General features: G+C 41.7%; 1 protein-coding gene across 1 annotated transcript in view; it reads right to left on the reverse strand.

Moving 5' to 3' along the window:
• Positions 1-543: 543 nt before the first annotated feature.
• Positions 544-27,900, reverse strand: part of LOC127417369 (ankyrin repeat and BTB/POZ domain-containing protein 3-B-like) — a 111,056-nt gene continuing 83,699 nt past the window's right edge. The window contains exons 4-17 of the mRNA XM_051657365.1: positions 25,951-26,103; positions 25,161-25,326; positions 22,036-22,125; positions 20,608-20,709; positions 10,162-10,255; positions 9,915-10,050; positions 9,595-9,815; positions 8,886-9,064; positions 6,201-6,306; positions 5,862-5,964; positions 5,546-5,627; positions 5,331-5,399; positions 2,440-2,553; positions 544-2,344 (exon numbers count right to left, since the gene is read on the reverse strand). Of these exons, the coding sequence (XP_051513325.1) occupies positions 2,135-2,344; positions 2,440-2,553; positions 5,331-5,399; positions 5,546-5,627; positions 5,862-5,964; positions 6,201-6,306; positions 8,886-9,064; positions 9,595-9,815; positions 9,915-10,050; positions 10,162-10,255; positions 20,608-20,709; positions 22,036-22,125; positions 25,161-25,326; positions 25,951-26,103 (1,825 nt within the window). The 3' untranslated portion in view covers positions 544-2,134. The remainder of the gene's footprint in view (positions 2,345-2,439; positions 2,554-5,330; positions 5,400-5,545; positions 5,628-5,861; positions 5,965-6,200; positions 6,307-8,885; positions 9,065-9,594; positions 9,816-9,914; positions 10,051-10,161; positions 10,256-20,607; positions 20,710-22,035; positions 22,126-25,160; positions 25,327-25,950; positions 26,104-27,900) is intronic.

A 27,900-nucleotide genomic window follows, 5' to 3' on the forward strand; every position in this document is an offset into this window, starting at 1 on the left:
AGGGTCACTGTGCTTGCCAAGTAACTTACTCTAATTGGAGAGTCAGTTCCTAGATCAATCTGGGGTTTAGATCAATAGTGTGGGATGTCAAGATCACAGACCACCCCTGAACTTTGAACTTGAAAACTTTGCGTCAGTAGCCCAGACCTATAACCATTGGAGGGCAATGCTTCTCCTGTTCCTAAATCTTATTTTCTTTGCACTTTTCAGACTCATGTATCCCTGCCTCTTCATAGCACCTCTTCATGCTTCCCTCCTTGCCTGCCCCTCTCAATCCACCGCATCTGTTCTGCCCGTAAACATTGTCTGGTTTGCTGAGATCAAACCTTTATAAAGTACACACCACAAGCAACTTAAACACACTTAACACTTACTGTAAACACACAAAAATTATTTCCCGGAAAGCAAGAGAAAAGACTGCAGAATCAGCCAACGGCATTAAAATCAGCAAACAGCATCACGATTCCTTAGACTCCTTCAATAAAAACAAACAAACAAAACTCATGGACCACAAGCCTGTCAAAAAAAGACAAAAAGCATGAGTATTTTGTAGTAATCTTTATAAAGAACATTGATTTAGTCACAGAGTGACTTTACACAAATGTCATTAGAGACACAGCACATCAGAACATATTGGAGGCACATTCTGAATCAGTCATTTCTCCTAGGTATTCACAGCTACATTTATGCCACTCCATGCTGATAATAATTCACTTTCTCTGACAAAATAGACCCCCCCCACACACACATAAAAGTGTAAAGTCATTGCAAGACATGACAAAACCCAAGCATGAAAATAGTTGCATACTCATCTACATTTACAACAGTTAAGACTTCAAGAACACTTACATTGTACATTATTGTGAGTTCTCAATGAAAGTCTTATGATGTCAGTTTTATTTACATCTACTTACAGTCGGAGATCAGTGACTCCATGTGACAGATTGCAAATTTATATTTACATTGGCAGCCACATTCTCTGCCTTCCCTTCTAAACATATGGTTGCTCATAATAGGAGCAATATCTGTACAACTGTTACATGATTTCTGTGCGAATGCTTGAAAATACAAATCTAGGAAGCAAATCTAGGAACATCTATAACCAGTGCAGACAATAACTGAAAGTTGTTTTATATATATATATACATACAGTACATACACAACTCCTCGCACCCCCAAGTCATGTTGTACTCTACCAAAAGTGTGTGCCCTGCTTGCTGTAGAGCAATGGTTCTCAACTGGTTTTGCTTCAGGACCCAGATTTTACATTGGACATTAAGTAGTGACACAACACAATACCAGAATTGTTTATTGCACAAAAGTAAACAAACATTTCCTAAAAATCCAACACTGAAATGTATTAATATTATTAATAATAAAAAAATATCTTAAATAAATAAATAAATATTCTAAATTTACTCGAAAAGCCATCTTGAAAGCCAGTAATTCACCACACTAACTATATTGTGGTCGGCACAAATCATGTCTCTCCTTGTTGCAAGTGAACCCATATTTAATGATACTGGAAGAGTTTTCTCCTCCCTTTTAAAAGTTTATGAGCCTATTTATTTTCCTATCCTAAATATGCATGATTATTTGACTAGTTGCATTTTATTATTGGCATTTAGACATTGCTGTCCGTGACCCTATCAGTACAGATCTGTGACCCAAGTTTGTGTCATAACCCACTAGTTGAGAACCACTGCTTTAGATCCTTTCCTCACCAGATTTCCATACAAAGTAACAGTGCCACTTATGGGTCTATACACTGCTGCTGTATTTCTCCATACTGCTTTAGAATTAGTACTGGAATTACAATATTCCAAGAAATTAGTACGGGTACTGCATCTAGCATCACCATGTTCTGTCACAGGTATTATTCAGTTTTGATATGAAATATAAAATGGCATTGTTTCCTTTATGGCTATACTCTAAATAACAGGTCATGTGAACTGGCCAGCATTTGAGAAGAAATCACAACAGTCCTAGATGAAGTGTACACTCAGCTGAGGAACTACAGTACAAGTGCACTGCTACTGCCACTAAATGAACACATTTAGACTGCACTGCTAGAGTCCTGGAGGGAGTGCATATTTGGGATCGCTGCATGCTTTGATGTGGTCCAGAGACAGTTTTAGACGATGGATCCCTTAGAAGAGGACAGGTGAATGGACCGAATGCGTGTGGACAATGTCTTCTCCAAGTCATGCAAAACGTCGGGGCAGCAGTTCTCCACCGGGGTGTTATAGAGCAATTGTTTAAATGGCTCCAGCTCTATAAGAACTGCCATGTTCTTCAGAAAGTAGCCCTCGATGTAGGCAGACAGCTCAGGTGCCTCCAGGAACTAATAGTGAAACGAGGAATGAGCACTTCATACACATATCACATGGAAAGATAAACATGATGGAATGATAGCCAACATATATGAACTGCTCTTACTTTAGCATGGTTGTAAATCTCCACACAGGTTTCAGTGTTGATGTTCTTGGCGCAGATGATCTCACAGTGTCTCTGTAAGGCTTCCAGTTGGAAGAACTTTGATGCCGAAAGGAGCTGGCAAAGAGGAGACAGAACCAGAGAAAGGGTCCTTAACACCAAAGGAAATAAACCTCAATATAATAATTTTATACAAATATTTCCAGCTGTAAAATCTGATTGGATGAGCCTTGTTCAAAGTCATTGTAAAATAATATATATACACAGTGCTGGGTAGTAATGGATTACATGCAATCTGAATTATGTAATCAGATTACAAAAGTACTTGTAATTGGATTAAAATACACATAATCGGATTACAGTTACTTTTATAGATTACTTGATTACATATTAACGAGGCAACGACAGTAAATTGATAATAATTTATTGATCATCCTAATCACTCTCTTTTTTCAATCTTTTACATTTTTCATTCTAAATCAGCACACCACTGATATACGTTCGGTAAGTCTTCGAGTGTTTTCGGAAGAGAGGGGGAGGATTGTGAGTATTGCACTCAGAACTGATACTTGCTACTAGCTAGTCAGGTGAAGATGGAGAAATCTACCTCAGAATTTAACCACTGGATCTATAGAGATCATTTCATTTTTAAGGAAACACGGGGCAAAAACATCACTGTGCAATGTAAACTCTGCCTTCCAAAAGTTAATATCCTGTCAACCGCAAAGGATTCTATGTCAAATCTAAAGAAGCATTTAGAGGAATGTTTGCATGTTTTTTTTTTTTACTTTACATCGTAAATCTAACCAACTCAAAAAAAAAATCAATTATTATTTGAATGATCACTCTGTGTAATATAACCACGTGTCACAATGTCTTTGGAAGGGTTTTGTCCATCAAACGTATCAAAATGCACAAATACACCTCATTTCATATTAAGATTAGTTAATTTCTTAAATTGCTTTTGTAGTTGGCTTCAAAAATGTATATGAATGCACTTTTGGTGTATTGATGACTCTGAGACCTTTTTGTGACGCTGATTCACAAATATATCTGGTCTGATCTTTTACTACATGTGGATGGCTTTTGTAAAATGTTAAAATTGTATGACCACATTTGTGTTAACGTCCCCTGGGAACCTGACCATAATTTTAAAAACTCCAATTAGAAATGCCTGTTAAACTCAAACATATTTGAGTCTGTCATTGATGGAGGGTCTAGACCTATGTCAGCATCACGGGGGAAAACATGAAATGAAATTAAAACGTCCTTCATATTTTTACATTTGCAATCATCTATTTAAATTTGTTGACCTAAGCACCACTCAAACAATTAAACCATGCAGAATTCGGTTGAAAGTAATCCAAAAATAATAAAAAGTAATCAAATTAGATTACCCCAAAATGTAATCTAAGAGATTACGTGTCTGATTGCATTTTATGTCATGTAATTTGTAATCAGTACCTGATTACATTTCAGTAATCTGTAGTATCTGCCCATCACTGGATGTACAGTATGCACACCTGTGATCACATTAACTCAATTCTACATTAATGCAACTAATTTGCTAAGTTATGATGTACAGTAAGGCTAATGAATTATATTACTAAATCAAATAATTATTCATTGTTATTATTAATAAATGTAATTATTTATAGAGTATTGGTGTCTTTTACTGTTGCTGCTGTTTCAGAAATGCAATAAGGTAATTTGCTAAATCTGTGACTTTTGTGTCCCTCATTAAGAAGTGAACAATGACTTAATAAATAGCTGATGCAAACACAATGTTATTATAGGCAATTTCTTAACACACATTTTTTCATTGTCTTTCTTTATGAGGATGTTTTTGGCCTGTCCTCAGCCCTGTTTCCAACTTCTCCTTGGGTATTAGCAAATATGCACAAATTGATTAAAAATAAATAACCATGTTACCATCACAACTTCCCCTATTTAAAATAATGTACAATTTCATAAATGATTAAAAAAAAAAAAAGTGTCATACTTACATCATTATGCTCTCAGGATGTGAACTTTACAAGTACAAGCAAGTATCTACTCTTTTTTTTTTTTTTTAACTCTTTATCTCATATTTAATTAGGTTTGTCATAGAGGATGATCTTACAGTCTATTGTTATCACTGTTACCATCATTTTGTACTGAAAACAAGTTATAATTAAAAAGTATGTATTTGTAGAAATATCAGCATTACATTCCCTTTCTAATAAAACACCTTTCAGTGTCATCACCTTGAGCATGAATCTAGTAATGGCTAAATTAACTGTAAAATGGCAAAAGGCATGTCTACAGTATATCCCATTTATATAATTGTTTTTAAATTTAGCTTGAGATGGCACAGTGCAAATTATTAACACTTAGGCCACGTCCACACTAATCCATTTAAGTTTGAAACCTCCGTTTTAAGTTTACTAAGGTCATTGTTTTCCAAAGTATGCAGTAATGGAAAGCGTTTTCGGAATATTTTCAGTGGAGGAAAACGGCGTTCTAGTGTGGATGACAGATGTAAACGTAGTGAAATGTAGGTCCTATGCATTTTCAAATGAAAACGTATTAGTGTGGAAGTGGCCCTAAAAACATTCTATGTCTGATAGAAGGTTTAAAATCTTACAGAAATGTACTTTAAAAATCACCTTTTTGAAATGGAAATGGCAAAATTGACCCAATTAGCCACAAGAGTCTGTGCATTACAGTAATTTTACCATGGTTATAGCTTTGTCATGATTAACAGCAGCTCTGAACTGTGGTACAAATCACTGTAACTCACTGCCTCTCATGGCTTAATGTTTCAACAATCCTCTACAAGAGAAATACTGTATGTGCTATATTGTATTACATAATTAAATAATAATAATATTTTAATAATTAATAATACTTACATCCATAACCTCTGTGTTTCTAATGTGAAGTGCATCTGTTCCACCACAGTACAGATACTGCATCACCAGCTGTAAATGAATATACATTTTAAAACAACAGAGTACAAAATAGAATGACGAGCTCTTCTTTCCCTCTCAATAAAAGTTGATTAAAAATAGCAAGCCACTCTTGTATCTTCTTTTCTCAGAGCATTAGCAGAGCCGCCAGGCAGTACCTGAAATACATTGTATTTGACATGGCTGATTTCGATACAGGTGTTCTCCGCAGCTGGTCTGTTTGCTAGAAGCAATTTAAACCTTGGGGAAAAACAGGAGATGTTAAGACATTAACAAATACAGTAAAAGTTCATTCAACCCAAAGATTAATTAAGAAAAAAAATAACCTGTTCTTAACCCTCATATCTGTGTCATTAATTATCAATTGTAATTGTACATAAATTGTAAACAAATTGTAACATTCAAGTTAAACATCAGCCACTTTTCATAATTGACCAGTGTGTCCTTTCGGTTGGATGCAGAACACTGACATACCTGTTGGAGGCGGTGAAGAGCAAAACTTTGTGAGCGTAGAATGGCTTTCCCTCCACCAGGAAGGTCACATCTGACATCTCCTTATTGTTTAGAAAATGAGGATCTGACACACAGACATATCACAGAGGTTGAACAAAGTTACAAGTATTACATAAAAAATAAGTAAAACACATTTGTTCAACACAGAATAGGAAAATAATTGTAAACTAAAATGGCAGAACCACCTACAGATGACATTTTTCACTTGACATTTCTTTCATAAAAAGAGGTGTTTCAATGTGAACTCACACATTTTTAGTGTGGATTTTTCCAGCAAAAGCAGTGTCTGATGGTACATACCCAGTCTTGATGTCTGTTTCCTCTTGATCTCTGTGAGTTTGGGGACCGGGTACGGCCCGTAGCACTGAGTAAATATTACAGCCAGCTGCTGACTAATCACTTCATTCTGAGAATGAGAAACAGTAACAGGTAAGACCCTACTCATCAAACACCAATATAAAACATGTTTCTGCCTTTCTTGAGGGTGTTATAATGCCTGTGCTACAAATGTGTGAGGGTCGTGTGCAGAGAGCGAATGACCTCCTAGAGGCCAAAAGTGTTAATGTTAACAGCGCCGTACAACACAGTTCAAGTTGAACAAGTTACTAAAATCACCAAATAAATGCAAGTAAATTCATCCCTGCAAAATTGTTTATTAAAAAATGCATGTTCGCCTGGGATTCGAACACAGAACTACTTATTCTCAGTGCCTCAAAATTCAATATTTTTTTTATTTTATTATTATTTATTTAAAGGAATAGTTCACCCAAAAATGAAAATGCTCTCATAATTTACTCACACTCATGCCATCCCAGATGTGTATGACTTTCTTTCTTCTGCTGAACACAAACGAAGCTTGTTAGTATCTCAGCTCTGCTGGTCCATTCAAACCATGGTGACCAGAACTTTGAAGCTCCAAAAAGCACATAAAGGCAGCATAAAAGTAATCCATATGACTGTAGTGTTTAAATCCATGTCTTCAGAAGCTACAGTACATGACAGGTGTGGGTGAGGAACATATCATTTGTTCTTTTTTACTATAAATCTCCACTTTCATCAGCCATCCTAAGTGCTCTTCTCTCCTAAGAGTTCTTCTTTTGTTTTTGGCAATTTGCATTCTTCTTGCATATCGCCACCTACTGGGCAGGGAGAAGAATTTATAGTAAAAACTGACTTAAATATTGATCTGTTTCTCACTCACACCTATCATATCTTTTCTGAAGACATTTATTTAACCACTGGAGTTGAATGGATTACTTGTATGCTGCTTTTATGTGCTTTTTGGAGCTTCAAAGTTCCTGTCACCATTCACTTGCTTTGAATGGACAAACAGATGAGATATTTTTCTAAAAAATTAAAAAACAATTTCTAATTTGTGTTCAGCACAAAAAAGAAAGTCATGCACATCTGGTACACATCATTCACTTTAAATTTAATGTATAATTGATCATTTATTGTAATTTATTTTATGTGTTACACAAAGTCAGCTTCAAACCACCCCACTCAAGTCAAACTGTGCACTTGTCGTGTGTGAGAGCTTGTGCACACATATTTTGCATTGTCTGCATAGCAAAATCACAGTATTCAGTCTCTCCACTTAGGACGTACTAAACAGGCCATTTTTCGTAATAGTACTTTGTGATCAGAATACGCTAAGTGCATGAAGATGCTTAAATCCCTGTTGGATCACTCTCTCTGCAGTTTGAACGATCAGCTTCTCTGAGGGACTGTCATCAACTTGACATTTTTCTCACACTGCCTGCCTCTGCCTCTACAAATCACCTGCTGTCAGTGCTACGCTACGAGTTCCTCCCTCTCTCGATCCCTCTGCCTTTGTCTCGCTCTCTTTTTGTTCTAACAAGCAGACACACATTGTTTGTGAAGGTTGAGCAGTGAGCGGAAACTGTCAGTCATCCCTGCAGGGCTCAGAGTGAGGTTCTTGACTCTACCATATATCAACCTTTACAAATATGCTCACACATACACACACCTAGGCCCCCATGCCCCAGTGGAAGGAAGTCTGCATTTATCTTTTATTCCTGCACTGTCTGATCAGCCGTAGGAGAAGTAGATTGGGATATGTGAGCAAGGTCCAACAGTCTGTGCTGAAGGTATGTGCACACAGGTCTAAGGATACTTTCTACTACCTTCAAATCAAAGCTCGCTATTACATAATACTGGAGGAGGATGTCCACATGCTGCCCAATCCAAAATGCACGAGGCTCTGCCTTCACTTCCTGTTCATATAAACTGATGTGTACCCTAAGGTTCTAGACTCTACAGATTTTTGGAGAAGTAAGGAGCTGTTCACACAGGAGGTGTTCTTGCATTAAAAAAAGTTATACACAGCGCAACTGAATGCAGGTGTCTTGTGAAACGTAAAAAAAAAATAAAAAAATGTTTGCCTCATTGTATTGATAGACACAGTAGTAGAGAGAAAGAAAAGCAAGAGGACATGAAGGGGGAATGTGATAGGAACATGACCTCTAGCTAGGCTAGACTCAAACCCTGGATCTCCCATCATAAGCACCACAGCTCAATATGGCGGGGCACTTGCACTGACCACAAGGTCACAGCTCCGACATGAACTTCAGCGTCTTAAAAATGTGCTCATGGCACGAGATGCTGAAAAATGTTGAGATGCGTTGAAATGGTCAAATACGTCCGTCTAGTGCATGTTTATATATAAAAACAATTAATACATGGGCATAACATAAGTAACATGAGAATGGACATCCTTTGTGAACGGCCCCTAACTCGTAGAAATCCCTATCTCGGAAGAAAACTCCTGCGCAGCATGTTCTTGTACTGGTACAGCATTACACTAGCAACGCTAGTGAAATTGGATCAATTCCCAAGGAACACACATTCCGATAAAATGTATACTTAGAATCTACCTGCAAGTGAGTTTGGATGAAAGTGTCTTCCAAATGAATAAATATAATGAAAAATGTGTTCTAGTCAGTTTTGCATGTGTGTGTTCACCTTGCTGGCACGCAGAATCTGGAACATTAGTGGGAGACCGTGTGTTATGAGCTCCTCTGTGTACTCCTCCTCTTCAATCGAGCTGAACTCCTTCAGCAGACCCTGGATCAGCGGCCTCCGGTGCTGCAGGAAACAAGTTCGCAGGGACTCCAGCCAGGTGTGCAATGTCCAAGGCACCCCTAATACACAAAAAAATATATATATATATATATTTTTTTTATTTTAATAAGTTATTCAGTATTAGGCAAGCTCTGTTGAGTCACCTTTGACCAATTGTACATATAGGATAAACTAGATTTATTCAAAAATTCTTAATTCAAATAAATGAAAATTCTGCTATCGTTTACACAAAAGGAAATGTTAGAGGCAGAATGACAGCCTCAGTCACCATTCACTCCCATTGCACGTAAAAAAAAAAATAAAAAAGATGCAATGAAACTGATAGGCGACAAAGGCTGTCATGTTGCAGAAAATCTATTTGTGTTACAAGGAAGAATGAAAGTTGAACTGGTTTGTAACAACATTAAGCTTAGTAAATGATGACAGAATTTTCATTTTTGGGTGAGCTACCTCTTTAATACTTCAGTATAAGCAATAATAAAAGTGATGCTTGGCTTTAGGATTGCATCTACTTTGTTTCTGTTATAAGCTATGGAAATCCACTCAGGTAGCATTATTTTATAACATTAGATACTGTATCATTACTCACCTAGGCTTCTGATGTCCAACGTGATGTCAACATAGCCATGTTCAGAGCTATGATACATAGCTTCTCTCAGAGCTTTGAGTTTAGCCTTCCCTGTGCGGGTTGCTTCCATCTTTAGGGAATTCCTTTCTTCTGTGTCGGATCCCTCCGCCAAGATCTCCTGTAGAGACAGCACATCCGCCTTTCCCTTTTCCGACTGCGACAGCAGTTTGCAGAACACGTTCCTAGAGCACAAGAGAAGATGATACAGGTTTTGCAGGTTTTATTAATAAATTAAGAGACTCTGTGAGTGTCTGCGTTTGACTAATGTACTAATGCGTTACCTGTGTCCGTGTGCTGCAGCCAGGCTGTAGGAATTCATGTCCCCTTGTGGTGCAGTGGAGATGCCGTTGCGGTACATGGTCCCAACCATTGGGTCTGCTCCTCTCCCCAAAAGCAGACTGACCAGTTCAAAGTTCCCTACAGCAAGCAAAATGCTGAGTTACCTCTTGTAGCTTTTGCTGGCTGATAATTCGGTAACTGGAGAAGGAAGTGACACTCTTTTCCAGTCTGCAGTGTGAGCTTTCTTACCTGCAGCTGAAGCTAACTGCAAAGGCGTCTCAGTGTAGTTCTCCATCCCATCCTGCAGAGAGCCCTCCACATTAGCTCCAGCATCCAGCAAAAGCTGAGAGAAAAGGAAGAAGAGACAGGTATAGAAAGAGGCTGAGTTCGGGATAGCATGCTACAATACTACTCTTACTATTTCTGCCATAGACTTATATGGAAATAGGATGAGGAAATCATGGTATGTTTCTTATGTAGCCTCTGAGTCAACTCGACTCGTTAAATATAAACTTTATTGTCCGAGGAACCAGGATGCCTGTTTTGTTTCTTTTTGTGTTGGTTCCGCCTAGCGGCTGGAGCCTGTTTTGTGGAGGAACATACTTTCGGGACAGCGGTGGATGAATCGTCATGGTTACTTTCGTAACCTCCATTCCCTGATGAAGGGAATGAGACATTGTGTCGATGTAGTGACACTAGGGGTCACTCTTGGGAGCCCCAAACACCTCTGCTTTTTTGAAAAAAGGCCAATGAGACATACAGGTATAAAAGGAGCTGGTATGCAACTACTCATTCAGGTTTTGTGCTGAGGAGCCGAGACCAGGTCCCGGTAATTTCAGCATGTAGTTCAGCGATGTGGCAAGAGGGACACAATGTCTCATTCCCTCCATCAGGGAACGGAGGTTACGAAAGTAACCATGACGTTCCCTATCTGTCACTCACTCGACGTTGTGTCGATGTAGTGACACTAGGGGTCCCTATACAAAACGCCACAACTATCTGAACTGTGTTACGTGAACTGGCTGTGTGTGACGGGCAGACCCCTGTGTGCCTCGTAGCCAGCGCACCAGGCCGTCAATTAACCTCCCCCAATGCTCTTATGATGTCGAACGGTCCTTCAGGAACAAGTCGACTGCCCAATGATAGGGACAGGCTAGCCCAGCCGAGGCCCCTTTCCCTCTCTTTTCTCCCCAAAAAGAGTGGAATTTGTTAACCGACTGGGAGTCATAAGTGTCTGCGTCGGGGGGTGTCCCTCCCAAAGGGAAGACACCACGGAGACCACACTCCCCCAAAAAGGGGGGGGGGGGGTATTTTGAGTGGAATATGTCACATGGTCTTACCGAGTCTTGTCGGAAGTATGTCATGTGGAGAGATCCCATGGTAGGTCCTACCCGAAGGGGGAGGAGTTTCTACAGAGCATGGCGACCGTGGGCAGAGGGGCCTCTTCCCAAGAAAGATGCAGTTTACCAACAGGGAAACGATTTTGCGGAAGATATCACATGGGGTCGCCTTTGGGGAACCAGCACATGTGGAGCACCTACCTCAGTACAGGGTCTCATTAGCTCACGTACTGGTCCCATAACTTACCTGCTCGTGCCTGCCAATACACGGGACAAGACTGGCTCAACCCGGAGATTGTAGAACCTCGCAAAGGTGTTGGGTGTTGCCCAGCCCGCTGCTCTGCAGAAGTCTGCCAAAGAGGTGCCACTGACCAGGGCCCAGGAGGCCGACACACTCCTGGTAGAGTGGGCTCGTAACCCCACAGGGGGTGGCACGTCCTGAGCCTGATATGCCATCGCGATGGCGTCAATGACATAGTGGGAGATCCTCTGTTTGGAGACAGCACTTCCTTTCCGCTGTTCACCAAAGCAGACAAAGAGCTGCTCGGAGCTTCTAATGCTCTGCACGTGATCCAAATAGATGCGTAAAGCTCGCACCGGACACAGCAACGCCAAGGCTGGGTCTGCCTCCTCCTGGGGCAGCGCTTACAGGTTCACAATCTGATCCCTAAAAGGGGTCGTGGGAACCTTGGGCATATAGCCCGGTCAGGGTCTCAGGATCACGTGAGAGTAAGCCAGACCGAACTCCAGGCACGATTCGCTGACAGAGAATGCCTGCAGGTCCCCTATCCTTTTGATGGAAGTGAGCGCAGTCAGGAGGGCAGTCTTCAAAGAGAGTGCCTTAAGCTCAGCTGACTCCAAGGGCTCAAAGGGAGCTCCCTGTAGACCCCGAAGGACTACAGAGAGGTCCCACGAGGGGATGAAGCGTGGTCTGGAGGATTCAACCTCCTAGTGCCTCCCAGGAACCTGATGATCAAGTCGTGCTTCCCCAAGTACTTACCATCTACTGCATCATGATGAGCCGAAATAACAGCTACATACACCATCAGGGTGGAAAGAAGGTCCTTCCTCAGGGGAATTCACCGGGGGGGGGGGCTGTCGCGAGGAGGGTGAGATCCGAGAACCACGTCTGGGTGGGCCAGTAGGGTGCTACTAGGATGATCTGCTCCTCATCCTCTCTGACCCTGCACAGGGTCTGTTCAAGTAGGCTCACTGGGGAAAATGCGTATTTGCGTAATCCAGGGGGCCAGCTGTGTGCCAGCGCATCTATACCGAGGGGTGCCTCGGTCAGGGTGTACCAAAGCGGGCAGTGGGAGGATTCCCAGGAAGCAAACAGGTCTATCTGTGCTCGACCGAATCGACTCCAAATCAGCTGGACCACCTGAGGGTGGAGTCTCCACTCTCCCCTGAGGGTAACCTGATGTGACAGCGGGTCCGCTGCAGTGTTGAGGTCGCCTGGGATGTGAGTGGCTCATAGCGACTTGAGGCGTTGCTGACTCAAGAGGAGGAGACGGCGGGCGAGTTGTGACATGCAACGGGAGCGTAGACCACCTTGACGGTTGATGTACGCTACCGTCGCTGTGTTGTCCGTCTGGACCAACACGTGCTTGCCCTGGATCAACGGCCAGAACCTCCGCAGGGCGAGCAGTACTGCTAACAACTCTAGGCAGTTGATGTGCCAATGCAGCCGCGGGCCAGTCCAGGAGCTGGTGGCTGTGTGCCCGTTGCATACGGTGGCCCAGCCCGTCTTGGAGGCTTCTGTTTTAACCACGATGTGCCTGGAGACCTGCTCTAGGGGAACCCCTGCCCATAGAAATGCAAGGTCGGTCCAAGGACTGAAGAGGCGGCGACAGATTGGCGTGATGGCCACGCGATGTGTCCCGCGGCACCTTGCCCATCTCAGGACTCGAGTCTGAAGCCAGTGTTGAAGCGGTCTCATATGCATCAACCCGAGCGGTGTGGCCGCCGCTGAGGATGCCATATGCCCCAGGTTTCAGTTTCAGTGGAACCGCTGTCCTCCGTCTGAACGCCTTCAGACAGTTCAGCACTGACTGCGCGCGCTCGTTCGTGAGGCGCGCTGTCATCGAGACTGAGTCCGACTCCAAACCGAGAAAAGAAATGCTCTGAACCGGGGAGAGCTTGCTCTTTTCCCAGTTGACCCAAAGCCCCAGTCCCTTAGCGGGGTAAGGGCTGCCTCTGCGACCTTCATGAAGACACGAGGGGACAAGGACAGGCCGAAGGGGAGGACCTTGTACTGGTACGCCTGGCCTTCGAAGGCAAACCGCAGGAAGGGTCTGTGTCATGGTAAAATTGAGACGTGGAAGTACACATCCTTAAGGTCTACCGCTGCGAACCAATCTTGATGCTGGACGCTCAATAGAATGCGTTTTTGCGTCAGCATATTGAACGGGAATCTGTGCAAAGCCCGGTTCAGTACTCTCAGGTCCAGGATTGGTCGTGGTCATGTTCTCGCAATGAGGACAAGACCCATCCACGAACGATGTCTCCACGTGGGCAGTGCCAAGACACGTAAGACAGCGATCGTGGCCATCAGAAGCGGAAAGATAACGACCGCAACCAGGAAAAACACACAAACGGAAAGGAATCTTTAAAAAGATGTTCCGTGTGTGCCGCTCTTTTAGAAAGAAAATATACTCTTTTAGAATATACTCTTAATTATACAGAATATACTGTTGTTCTGCCGAAGTGCCCAGAGGCGTTCTCTGCACTCCACGGGTGCAGAGGGGGAGAAGCCGCTGAAATGTGCCGTAGAATCCAGCAGATGAGGTGAATGAACTCGCGGATGAGTTCAGCTTCAATGAATAGAATTAAGGGCTGTAGAACCCTTTCTTCATCTTGGCTGGAGGGACAGGCTCTATCGCACCCTTGCGCGGAAGGGTAGCGATCTCCGCATGCAAGGTAGCAGCGTTCTCGCCCTTCACCGAGGTGAAGCGGACGCCGCTGAACCTAGGCGGGCGCCTGGCGAACTGAATCGCGTAGCCGAGTCGGAAGGTCCGGGTCAGCCATCGCGACGGGTTGGAAAGCGCGAGTCACGCGCCCAAACTCCGGGCGAGGGGGACCAAGGGAATGATCACATCGGACGTACTGGCGGGTGGGGCCTCGTGGCGGGGTGGAGCTCGAGGTGCCAAGTCGAGGGGATTTGAGGGACATCGAAGCACTTACCTGGCATCGAAGCACTTACCCACCATAAGATTGGCCGAGGAGGGGGGAGGAGGAGTCTCGTCCCCGTAGTCCACCGGAACCAATCCCGTGTGGGAGTGTTTGTGCCACAGCTGGGTGCACAGGGGCGGGGGGTCTGCCGCTGGAGCGCCATACCTGCAAAGATGGGACGGTGGATGGTGGTCGTGACGATGGCCGTGCGCACCGGACATGTGACCCAGGGAACAAGAAAACCACTCTTTTGTTGAATTTTTGGGTACCGCAGCCTCTTTGACATGCGGAGAAATTAAATGAAAACGAAACAAAAGATTCTCCTCCCGGCCCTCCACTGGGGGATGGAGTGATCTGCTCACCAGCTCCAGTGAAGCGGGTCTCCTCGCCCCTGGGTTGCCCATCTCAGGGGCGTTTTGAAGCCTTCCTTGGGTTCTTAGCGGCCGGCCGTGAGACGGGTGGCATCTGCTTCCTGCATTGGGCTCCATGCCGGGGCCGGGCCATGGGGGGGCTGCGGTGGAGCCGGTGTTGTTGCTGCAGGAGGACGCCCTTGGCAACGATCAGACGGGGTGCGGGGTCTTGAGCCGTGCTGGGGCAGGATGTGTTGTATGTCCTCCATCTGCTGCTTCACCGCCGAGAACTGCTGGGCAAAGTCCTCGACGGTGTCGCCGAACAGGCCAACCTCGGAGATGGGGGAGTCAAGGAACCGTGCCTTGTCAGCCTCTCGCATCTCAACCAAGTTGAGTCATAGGTGGCGCTCCTGGACCACCAGGGTGGACATTGCCTGCCGAGAGACCACGCCGTGACCTTCGTCGCCTGGAGAGTGAGGTCGGTCGCCGAGCGCAGTTCCTGAATCAATCCTGGGTCAGAACTACCCTCGTGCAGTTCTTTTAGCGCCTTGGCTTGGTGTACTTGCAGGAGAGCCATGGCTTGCAGGGCGGAGGCGGCATGTCCAGCGGTACCGTAGGCCTTAGCCGTCAGGGACGACGTAAACTTACAGGCCCTGGATGGGAGCTTCGGGCGCCCGTGCCAGGTGACGGCACTCTGCGGACACAAGTGCACCACGCCTTATCCACCGGGGGATCACCGAATACCCCCTGGCCGCTCCACCATCGAGCGTAATGAGAGCGGGGAGCTGAAAGACCGGGACCGGGCAGTAAAAGGTGCCTCCCATGATCATGTCAGCTCCTCATGCACTTCCGGGAAGAAAAGAACAAGGATGGGGCATGGCCGTGGGCGGCACCCCGAGCCCAGGAACCAATCGTCGAGCCGTGAGGGTTCAGGGGAGAGTGGATGGTTCCACTCTAGCCTGACGCTCATGGCCACCCGGGAAAGCATGTCCGTCATTTCCACGTCGGCCTGGGTCTGGGCGACCATTCGCGAAAGAGGAAGCCCAGTCGAAGTCTCTGCATCTGACTGGATGAGCCCACTCTCCGATGCTGCCCTCGATAACTCGTCTTCTTCCCAGGCTATGAACAAGAGGTCGAACTCGCACTGAGACGAGCCGGCGATCTCGTCCGAGCGCCCGACTTGGGCAAGCAAGAGTGCTGGGGAATGGGAGGTCCGTGGAGGGATACCCGGCGAAGGTGGTCCCATTGATGTCCCCAAACCCATAGGTAGAAGGACCGAGGCGGGGAGCCGCTGGGGTGGCTTGATTTCTTATGAATGCAAGCCGCGACCGCAATGTTGCCATGGTCGTGTTCTCGCAATGAGGACAAGACCCATCCACGAAAGATGTCTTCGCGTGGGCAGCGCCCAGACACATAAGACCATGGCCATCAGAAGCGGAGAGATAACGACCGCAACCAGGAATAACACGGAAAGTCATCTTTAAAAAGACGTTCCGTGTGTGCCGCTCTTTTAGAAAGAAAATATACTCTTTTAGAATATACTCTTTTGTTGTTCTGCCGAAGTGCCCAGAGGCGTTCTCTGCACTCCATGGGTGCAGAGGGGGAGAAGCCGCTGAAATGTGCCGTAGAATCCAGCAGATGAGGTGAATGAACTCGCGGATGAATTCAGCTTCAATGAATAGAACTGCTCAGCTCCTAAGAGAAAATCTGAATGAATGGTTGCATACCAGCTCCTTTTATACCCATACGTCCGGGGGAGTGGCATGCAAATTCCACTCGTCAATTTTCATTGGCCTTTTTTCCAAAAAGCTGAGGTGTTTGGGGCTCCCAGGAGTGACCCCTAGTGTCACTACATCAACACAACATTGAGTGAGTGACAGATAGGGAACTGAAAGTTATTTGTGCTTCATAGAATTTCTTCTGTTATGTAATTTTGCCTCACAAAATTTGTGCAGAAGCACCGGACTTGAGCAATACGATGGCAAAGTTGTCATGGGGGTTCTCGTAGGCGTGCATGGACTCTTTGAGTGTAGAGGGATTGACGCCTTTTGGCGCTGTCGTGCGTGGGGTTAATGTGCACGTTTTTCTTTTTTCTGTTTGTTTTTATTGTTTTGGGTTTTATTGTTGCACTAATGTTGAAATGTGGTCTTTATAATTTTGTTTTTGACACACAATTTATTTTTTTTATTATATCAAAATATCAAATGTTATTATGAGTGGGTTATCTCTCTCCACATGGAATGTGAATGGGTTGGGGTACCCCATAAAAAGAAGGAAGGTTAAAACATAGTGTTTCTTCAAGAAACGCATCTTTCCCCGCAGGAAGCTGAAAAAATTGGGAAAATATGGGGTGGTCATGTTTTCTTTAGTGCTGGCTCAAGTAAGAGTAGAGGAGTCATTATTCTGATAAATAAACATCTACAATTCAAATATTTCAAACAGATTAAAGATAAATTAGGAAGAGTCATTATTGTTTTAGCTGAAATTCAGGGGCAAATGTTGATTTTGGCTAATATCTACACACCTAATGCTGATGATCAGGGCTTTTTTATAGATCTTGAAGTGATGTTGCAAGCCGCTGGCACCCCTCATTGTATAATATTGGGAGGAGACTTTAATCTTTTGATGGACTCAGTCCTTGATCATAGTGAAGCAAAAGTGTGTAAGCCCCCTAGAGCAACATTGACGCTTCACAGGATGTGTAAAAATCATGGCCTTACAGATATTTGGAGACTTTTGAACCCATCTGTTCAGGATTATACATTTTTTTCATCAGTCCATAAGATTTATTCTAGAATAGATTTTTTTTTTATATCTAAATCCCTCATTTCATCGGTTGTTGATTGTTCAATTGGAAATATTTTAGTCTCAGATCATGCCCTGGTGAGTTTAGAGGTGTTGCCACATATGGAGAAAAAGCAATCATATTGTTGCCGCTTTAATGTATCCCTTTTGCAAAATCCTGATTTCCAACAAATGTTAAAGGCTGAAATCAGTGTCTATATGGAGACCAACTGGTCCTCAGTATTCTCTGTGGGCGTGGCTTGGGAGGCACTTAAGGCAGTTCTTAGGGGTCGGATCATTCAGTATGCCTCATTCACCAAAAAATCCAAAGCACGAGAACTCGTGGAGTTGGAAGAGAATATTAAAAGTGCCGAGGCAGAGCTGAAACACCAAATGTCATCTGATGGCCTCAGAATTGACTCGATTGAAATACAGGTATAATACTATTTTGTCGCGGAAGGTGGAGTTTTGGTTATTCAGGGCAAGACAGTCATACTTTGAGTCCGGTGACAAAGCAGGAAAACTTCTGGCTAGATATAAGTCTTTTTCTACCATTCCCTCAGTGAAATCTGCTGATGGTGAAATATTTACCTCAGCCATTGATATTAATAATGCTTTTAAAGAATTCTATCTTGATCTTTATAGTTCCATGTCTTCGTCTACTGATGAAGATATTAGGAACTTTGTGGAATCATTAGATCTCCCTAAATTGACGACTGAACAAAAAAATTCTCTTGATTCTGAGATAAGCTTGGAGGAGCTTGACGAGGTAATTAAGGCCCTACCTACAGGCAAGGCTCTGGGGCCAGATGGCTATGCCGCTGAAATTTTTAGATCTTATGATACAGAACTGGCTTCACTTTTGTTAGAAGTTTATATGGAATCTCTAAAGAATGGAAAGCTTCCCCCAACCATGACACAAGCCCGTATCAGTCTGATTCTTAAAAAGGACAAAGATCCAAGCGAGTATAAAAGTTACCATCCAATTTCCCTGATCCAGCTAGATGTAAAAATATTGTCAAAAATTTTGGCTAATCGATTAAGCAAAGTTATGACATCTCTTATACATATAGATCAGGTGGGGTTTATTTGGGGCCGTAGCTCTTCTGATAATATTAGGGGTTTCATCAATATCATGTGGTCAGTGGTGCATGATCAGACTCCGGTCACTGCCATCTCACTTGACGCCAAAAAGGCGTTTGATATGGTAGAATTCGATTATCTTTCTACGATTTTGGAAATGTATGGGTTCGGGAGTACATTTATTGGTTGGATTAAGTTACTTTATAGACACCCTGTAGCAGCGGTACAAACAAATGTATTAATTTCAGATTATTTTACTCTGAATAGGGGCACTCGGCAGGGTTGTCCTCTTTCCCCATTACTGTACTGACTTGCCCTGGAACCATTAGCAGCCACGATAAGAAAGGAGGATGATTTTCCAGGGGTGATGGTGGGAGGTGTGGCGCATAAGCTTCTGCTTTATGTGGATTATATTTTATTATTCGTCTCTGACCCTACTAGATCTATGCCTTGCCTCCACAGAATTATTAATTCCTTTTCCAAGTTCTCAGGATACAAAGTCAATTGGTCTAAATCTAAGACTTTGGCTCTGACAGCGTACTGTCCAGTGATGGCCTTTCAGCCAGGCGCCTTCCAGAGTGGGTGTTAAAAGTTTATTTTGTGCATTTATAATTATGTTTTGTTTTTCTGTGTTTTAATAAATAAAAATGTTAATCATAAAAAAAAAAAAAAAAAAAAAAATACAATTAAAAATGATTCGGTCCAAGTCATCCATTTCAAAATCTTTTTTTTTTAAATACAATTTTAGTTTTGTAATTAAATAAATTAATATGTTGGCATAATTATATTTTTGTCTACAAAACTAATTTCAAACATTTAAGCATACGCCTTCAGATCAAAAGGTTTTTAAGATCATGAGAATCATTTCAGGCAAGTGACCCCAAACTTCTGAATGGTAGTGTATATCTTCTGAAGCGAAAAGATAGGTGTGGGTGAGCAACAGTTTTAATATTTAAGTCCTTTTTTACTATCAATCTCCACCTTTCACCAGTCCCAACCAGTAGGTGGCTGAATGTGAAAGTGAAAGTCACTTCCACACCAGAATGTTGAAGTAAAAGTGTTACTGTAATTTACAGTTAAAAAAAGGACTTAAATATTGATCTGTTTTTCACCCACACCTATCATATTGCTTCAGAAGACATGGATTTAACCAATGGAGTCTTATGGATTAGTCTTACACTGCCTTTTTGGCCTTCAAAGTTCTGGTCACCATTCACTTGCATTGTGAAGACCAACAGAGCTGAGATATTCTTCTAAAAATCTTCATTTGTGTTTTGCAGAAGAAAGAAATCATACACATCTGGGATGGCATGAGGGTGAGTGAATGATGAGAGGATTTTCATTTTTGGGTGAACTAATCCTTTAATGCCTGTCAGCTCAAACAATAGGTGAGGGTCATAAAAATTGAAAGTTGTGATATTTGACTTACTGTATATTAAAGGTCGGTCAAACCTTATAGTGCAAACTTTACAGGGGCCAGGCACAGGCCAAAATATGTGACTGTCAAAACTTGTGAGTGACTTTAGGAAAAACAATCCTGAAGCCACTATTATTATATATTATCATTTTTCAATAAGTTGACTCAATGAAATAATTTGTTGTATTAACTATTTAACATTCAAATTGACTTTATAAAATGAGTGAAGATTACTTATTACAATTTAATATCAAATCAATTTCTGCTGAAGTTAATAAAACAAGAGGCATTAGCAGCTTAGCCTAGAGTCAGTGGCAATGAAAAACATTAAATAAGCAAACAAAAAACGAAAATCAAAATGACATCATGACTAAATGGTAAATGAGTGAGCACCAAGCACCCCAATTCATGCAGACAAGGTTTTCAGGAGAAAACAGATGCATATTGTACATTACCGGAGTTATATTCTGAATCAGCATAAAACAACTTTACACAGTTATTTATATCTAAATCTGTGCTAAAGTTCAGGTGGGGAAAGAGAGGTCACTACCTGCACCACAGGGATGTGCTGGTGGAGCACGGCGAAGGTGAGAGGTGTGGCCTGCCGCATCTCTGGGAAGACTGAGGGGTACTTGTGCACTGTGTTTGGCACCTAAGGGAGATACAGAGGGCAGAGCAGGGCAAAAATGAGAGAGATGGAGACCTTTAAAGTCCTGTCCGGGGAAAAGCACATGCTGCACTCAGCTAAAAATATGGAAATAAGCTCTTTGGCTTTTCTGACACTTTAGAAAAGCTGCATTCTATAAAAATGGCTGCCTGCACTGTAGCTTTGAGTATTCAGCAATATATATATATATATATACATACAGAGGGGGCCATGTTGAAAATCTGGGATTGTTTTTATTTAAATAAACAACGTTTTGGGATTTTGACAAAGTTAAAACAAAGAAAAGTTATGACAAAAAGACTAAGAAATATTTAAGATTCTGCATTCTTTCTAGGTCACTATTCAAATGTAGGCACATTTTAGAGAGCCCATTTCTTTGTACAAAAGGTCAGATTTTCTTGCTTTGGAACATTCTCAAATCATGCTGGAATAACATAGATCACCAGGTTTTGCACAAACCTGTGAAGTTATTAAGGCAAAAAGGTGGCATACCAAATCCCCCAAAAAATCTACTTTTCACTTAAATTGCTATGCTGTTAATATAATTCGTAATGTAAAATGATAAAATTAGAATATTGCAAAATAGATGCATTTTTACTAGTATTCTCAGACTTTCGGACTGCATAAATATTTCTTTTTTATTTCTATTTTTGATTCCACCACCACTTTAAGCTTTTGTACTTGGCAAATAAAGCTTCTAAAGTATGAAGTCTTACGCCCAATGAACCGGAAATTTAAAATTAACTACAGTATATATTAATATGGTGCCCAATCATCTGGATCACATATGCAAGGACAGTAAAAAACAAATCCAAAATTTTGTGATATAGTCAAGATAAAGTAACCCTGGTCTCAGACTTTCTAAAGGTGTAAGGCTTTTTGAGTGGGAGAAAGGAGTCTGATTGATAATAGATGTATATGAAATGTTGACACTTTTTATGACACAGTTGCAAACAACAGTATGTCCGGGCTACACTGACTTATGCCGGTAACATCTATGAGACATATTCTATCAAGCTGACAATAGTGACACACAGTGTGCATATTAGACAGAACTCTGTCTGTGCTATCTTCTAGAGTCTGGGAGAACATGATGATTCACACCTTGTGACAGTGAATTCCTACAAATGTATAACACTCCACCAAGAAAAACACCTCAGGGGCATGCAACGTAATCTTGAGTTTTCTCCTGTCATACCAAAACACCAAAACACAAACACTACACAAGAAACTCCATGAGGCACTGTGGGCAGGATGGGTGTACAGAATGTCTATATAGGACAAGAACACAAGGAAGATATAGTGACAAACCTCACTGTTTATGTCAGTTCCTGCATCCAGCAGCATCTGAACCATGGCTTCGTCACCTCTGACACATGCATACATCAGAGGGGTCATGCCCTGGAAAACACACAAAAGACAAATCAAATCATGACCATGCATATGACGGCCAGGCAAGGTTGGATTAAGACAGCATTTTTTGTTACACAATGATGACTCTAAGACATTATAGATATTACAGTTTTATCTTCTGTTAATGCCTGATCTTCTGTAAAGCTGCTTTGAAACGATGTGTGTTGTGAAAGGCGCTATACAAATAAAAATGTCTTGATTTCATGTTTTGATTATGGGATATATACAGTGCATCCGGAAAGTATTCACAGCGCTTCACTTTTTCCACATTTTGTTATGTTACAGCCTTATTCCAAAATGGATTAAATTCATTATTTTCCTCAAAATTCTACAAACAATACCTCATAATGACAACGTGAAAGAAGTTTGTTTGAAATCTTTGCAAATGTATATATATATATATATATATATATATATATATATATATATATAAAATCACATGTACATAAGTATTCACAGCCTTTGCTCAATACTTTGTTGAAGCACTTTTTACAGCCTCAAGTCTTTTTGAGTATGATGCTACAAGCTTGGCACATCTATTTTTGGGCAGTTTCTCCCATTCTTCTTTGCAGGACCTCTCAAGCTCCATCAGGTTGGATGGGGAGCGTCGGTGCACAGCCATTTTCAGATCTCTCCAGAGATTTTCAATTGGGTTCAAGTCTGGGCTCTGGCTGGGCCACTCAAGGACATTCACAGAGTTGTCCCGGAGCCACTCCTTTGTTATCTTGGCTGTGTGCTTAGGGTCGTTGTCCTGTTGGAAGATGAACCTTCGCCCCAGTCTGAGGTCCAGAGCACTCTGGAGCAGGTTTTCATCAAGGATGCTACATTCATCTTTCCCTCAATCCTGACTAGTCTCCCAGTTCCTGCCGCTGAAAAACATCCCCACAGCATGATGCTGCCACCACCATGCTTCACTGTAGGGATGGTATTGGCCAGGTGATGAGCGGTGCCTGGTTTCCTCCAGACATGACGCTTGCCATTCAGGCCAAAGAGTTCAATCTTTGTTTCTCATGGTCTGAGAGTCCTTCAGGTGCCTATTGGCAAACTCCAGGCGGGCTGTCATGTGCCTTTTACTGAGGAGTGGCTTCCGTCTGGCCACTCTACCATACAGGCCTGATTGGTGGAGTGCTGCAGAGATGGTTGTTCTTCTGGAAGGTTCTCCTCTCTCCACAGAGAAACGCTGGAGCTCTGTCAGAGTGACCATCGGGTTCTTGGTCACCTCCCTGACTAAGGCCCTTCTCCCCCGATCGTTCAGTTTGGCCAGGCGGCCAGCTCTAGGAAGAGTCCTGGTGGTTCCAAACTTCTTCCATTTATGGATGATGGAGGCCACTGTGCTCATTGGGACCTTCAATGCTGCAGACATTTTTCTGTACCCTTCCCCAGATCTGTGCCTCGATACAACCCTGTCTCGGAGGTCTACAGACAATTCCTTGGACTTCATGGCTTGATTTGTGCTCTGACATGCACTGTTAACTGTGGGACCTTATATAGACAGGTGTGTTCCTTTCCAAATCATGTCCAGTCAACTGAATTTACCACAGGTGGACTCCAATCAAGTTGTAGAAACATCTCAAGGATGATCAGTGGAAACAGGATGCACCTGAGCTCAATTTTGAGTGTCATGGCAAAGGCTGTGAATACTTATGTACATGTGATTTTTTTTTTCATTTTTTATTTTTAATAAATTTGCAAAGATTTCAAACAAACTTCTTTCACGTTGTCATTATGAGGTATTGTTTGTAGAATTTTGAGGAAAATAATGAATTTAATCCATTTTGGAATAAGGCTGTAACATAACAAAATGTGGAAAAAGTGAAGCGCTGTGAATACTTTCCAGATGCACTGTATGTGTATATGTATATATATATATATATATATATATATATATATATATATAACCGAACTGCCCGTGTGTATATATATATATATATATATATATATATATATATATATATATATATATATATATATATATATATATACATATATATATAGATAGATATATATATATAAAATCATGTCTGGTAATGTGTAAATTACTCAATTATGTATGCTGAACATAATTCAAATAGATTGCTTTATTATTTTACATAAGACATTGGTAACCGTATAACCTTATAATTTAAGCCTTGTGTTGATAGAAACCAAACTCCTGGAAAGCCACACTACTCAGATCAAGAAATGGAAAATCAGATGAAGAGTGATCAGCTGAGAAACAAAGGGAATTGCAAACATTTCCACTCCCTGAGCTCAATAGTGGAAAAGGAGCACTGGTGTATTTCCTAAGCCCTGGCTTTGATTAACAAGGTCAACCGTTAAACACCTCGAATACTCAGAGAAACTGAGCAAACCTGTGACAATAGGAACTAGTGTTGTGTACGCTGTAGCAGCAAGTGCCAGTTTTGAGAGAGCACAGGAAAAAAATTTGACTTGACCATGTAAGTGCATGTGAGTGTATTGTTCTGAGATTAATTAAATAGTCACCTTAGAATCATAAATGTCTGTCTTTATTGAATAGAAGAGGCAGAATAAAACAAAACTCATGTGAGGTCTGTTGAGGTTCTAAGGGAAAATATGGCATTGCACAAAAGCAGGTATTATGTATTATTTGGGTTATTCCCTATTTATCATATGCTTTTATCCAATGAAGCTTACAGTAACTAAATTTAACCCAGGAATCACTTCTCCTGGGGATTGAATCTGCAACCCTTGGTTCAGGAGCCCAGATTTTTAACCACTAAGCCCCACCACCCCTGACCGTAGGTGTCTCATGAAATCCTGAAATGGGGTTTTGCGTTTTTAGTCCATTTTTGTAAGCTTTATGCCATGTATTATGTATTGTGCAATCCAAAAAATTGACAAAATTAACTTTTAGGAGATATACACATTTAAATAGAAGAGTATTTCTCTTGCAAAAAACTACTGATGACTCATCACTCAGGGACTAATTAAATGTTCTCTAGAATAAGAATGTCCCATGTATGTCTAATAATGTTGAATATGCCAATGTTTCACATTCAAACCTGTTCACTCATACTGTTGATTCCGCCTGGCCCCAGCAAGTTGATGGCCTGGTTGACAAGGTCAGTGCGGCCGCAGTTGAGCATGCGAAAGCCAAGATCCTGCAGGAACTTAGCCTCAGTTGAGGCAGCATCCAACTTACGTGATACGCAGAAACAGTCATCCGTCCTGGGGCACAAACACAATAACATCTTTCTGATGTCTTAATCCTCTGCAAACAGCCTGAGTCACATATTTCAACAAAATTAAACATTCTCCCTATGGGTGAATCTTTCATTAAATGGATATTTTATCCAAAAAAAATTTAATTCTGTCATTTATTTTAATAAAAACATTTATTTGTTATTATCTATCATTTATTCTTCCTCCTGTTGTTCCAAACCCATATTACCTTTTTTTTTTTTTTTTTTATACCATGGAAGACAAAAAGAGTTGTTAGGCAGTATGTTAGTCTCAGTCACCATTCATTTTCATCTTTCCATACTATGAAAGTGAATGGTGACTGAGGCTGCCATTCTCCCTTTCACTGAAGATTTGGGACAACATGAGGGTGAGTAAATGATAACAGAATTTTAATTTTTGTGTGAACTATCCCTTTGAATCTGTTTTAAAGCTATGCTCTCTGCTTATTTGCAATCCAAAAGCAGTTATGGTACAATGAATGACGTAAATGGGTTACACTGGTTACTGTATGCTTTCCAAGCCCAGACTGTTTATGAGCCATTTTCATTTCACCCATGATGGGAAGCAATATCTTGTAGTGGGATGTTAATTTAATGGCACCATGCTTACTTCAGCTGGCGGGGTTCACAGTCTGCTTCGGGCAGCAGAAGTCTGGCCGCCTGCCGAACATCATCACTATCCACTGAAAAGCTGCGTCGATGCTCTGCGTGTGCCAATGCCACTCTGATCCACTCCATCAGAGGAGGCAGAACTAGAAATGGCCTGCAGGGGAAGACAAAATGTGATTTACCTATTGTTATGTGGTGCATAACTTAACACCGTATACCTCATTTTTATTTTTCTCAGGTTAGGGGATGTAAGTCGAATCTGGCCTACATGATATGCATTTTAAAAATGTTTACAACCTGGACAGAAGACTCCTTTGTGGTATATGTTCTTGCTCATGATCACAAAACATCAAAAATCAAAGCCTCGGTAGGCAAATTTCTTATAATCAATACAATTCTATTTATTGGTTACAATTTCTTTTCTAGCAGTCAAAACGATTTTAGGTAAATACAAAGTAAAAAAAAAAAGTACAAAGATCAAAAAAGTTTTTCTATCAAAGGCAATATCAGCAAGGTATCTAGCGTCAGAGATACTGTTCAAAATGAAGCAGCATCTGATGTAATCATCATTGCATCAGTCTTTTATAGATGTCCTTTCTATCGGTAACTGCCCAGTTGGTGTCGTCAGTTGTAACTTCAAGTTCGCCTCCAAATGTCTCTTTAAATAGTCTTCGCTTTGCCTCCTTTTTTGATGACGATGAGTTTTTCTCTGCTGTTGACTCCACGATGCCTCGCCTGCAAAACATTACTCTCTATCCATGGTAATATACTGTATATTTCTTTTAATTCTATATATAATATATAATATTATATATATATATATATAACGTTGGTCTAACTTAATACATGTTTTTCTCTCTATTCTAAGTCGAATAAAATATTTGTACAACAAAACAGTCTCGTCTTTATCATCTTGGCCTCGAATTCAACTTCAGCTCTTGCAACTGGGTCATAAATCTAACTTTGCCAACCATTTTCTCTCTCTGCTCTTATCTCCTTTGGCTGACATTTTGTCTGCACAACATGTTCAGACATGCCCTATCTATAGTAACATGTTCACTCTGGTCTTAACTGTATATAGTAAATTATGTTTACCTTATTTTATACATACAACACTCAGTGGCGATTTCTCAGGGCCAGCAAAGCCTTCTCTGCTGGCGTAACATGCCTAATAAATAAATATCTTTTCATCCTTTCATTCTCATTGACCTTTTTGCCTTATTTTCAATCATTTTCCACTCCTAATTCATCTACAAACGAACAGCAAAAAACAAAACGTTTAGCCAATAAGAATTTATTCCTTGATGCTTACAAGCAAAGTGGTGACAACTGTTTCACAAATCGCATGCCCGAAGCCATGCTCCTTAGCCGAAGCAGCGTGTGAGTCTGAGCTTCACCCCGTCAGGCCTTCAGAATTTCCACAGAATCCCTCAGCACTGCAGTGAATAGACATCTAAAGTCAGATTGTCTGATTCGTCAGCCAATCAGATTGATTTATTTGTTCTTGGTGGGTGTGGTCTTTAGGATATGTCCCAGTCTAGGCCTTCTAGCTGGCCTTGAGTGATGCAATCACGCTTTAAGTGATGTACGTAATTTGAAAGCGAAGAACGCGAGATCTTGCTGACGAGTCGGCTGTCATCACTGCTGGTATTGCCGTTGAGAAAGAGATCCTTATGGATTTAAAAACCTGAGATGTTCTGCATGATCGTGCGTTTCATTAATTAAACAGGAAAGGAGGACTGATTTTCACTTCAAGTAAATTGGTAAGTGCTTTTTGCATTGTTATAGCAACATCAGGAGTTTTCTAAGTGTTAATTAGACTGCTTGAGCATTCAGTGTCGGATCAAGTTTTGAAAAGTAACCGTGTACCCTGACAAAACAAAATTTATTGCAAGCAAAATTTAAATCACAAATATTATTAGAGAGAATTTTCTTCGTATTAAACCTCCTT

Source organism: Myxocyprinus asiaticus, chromosome 26, assembly GCF_019703515.2.
Source record: "Myxocyprinus asiaticus isolate MX2 ecotype Aquarium Trade chromosome 26, UBuf_Myxa_2, whole genome shotgun sequence".
NCBI lineage: Eukaryota > Metazoa > Chordata > Actinopteri > Cypriniformes > Catostomidae > Myxocyprinus > Myxocyprinus asiaticus.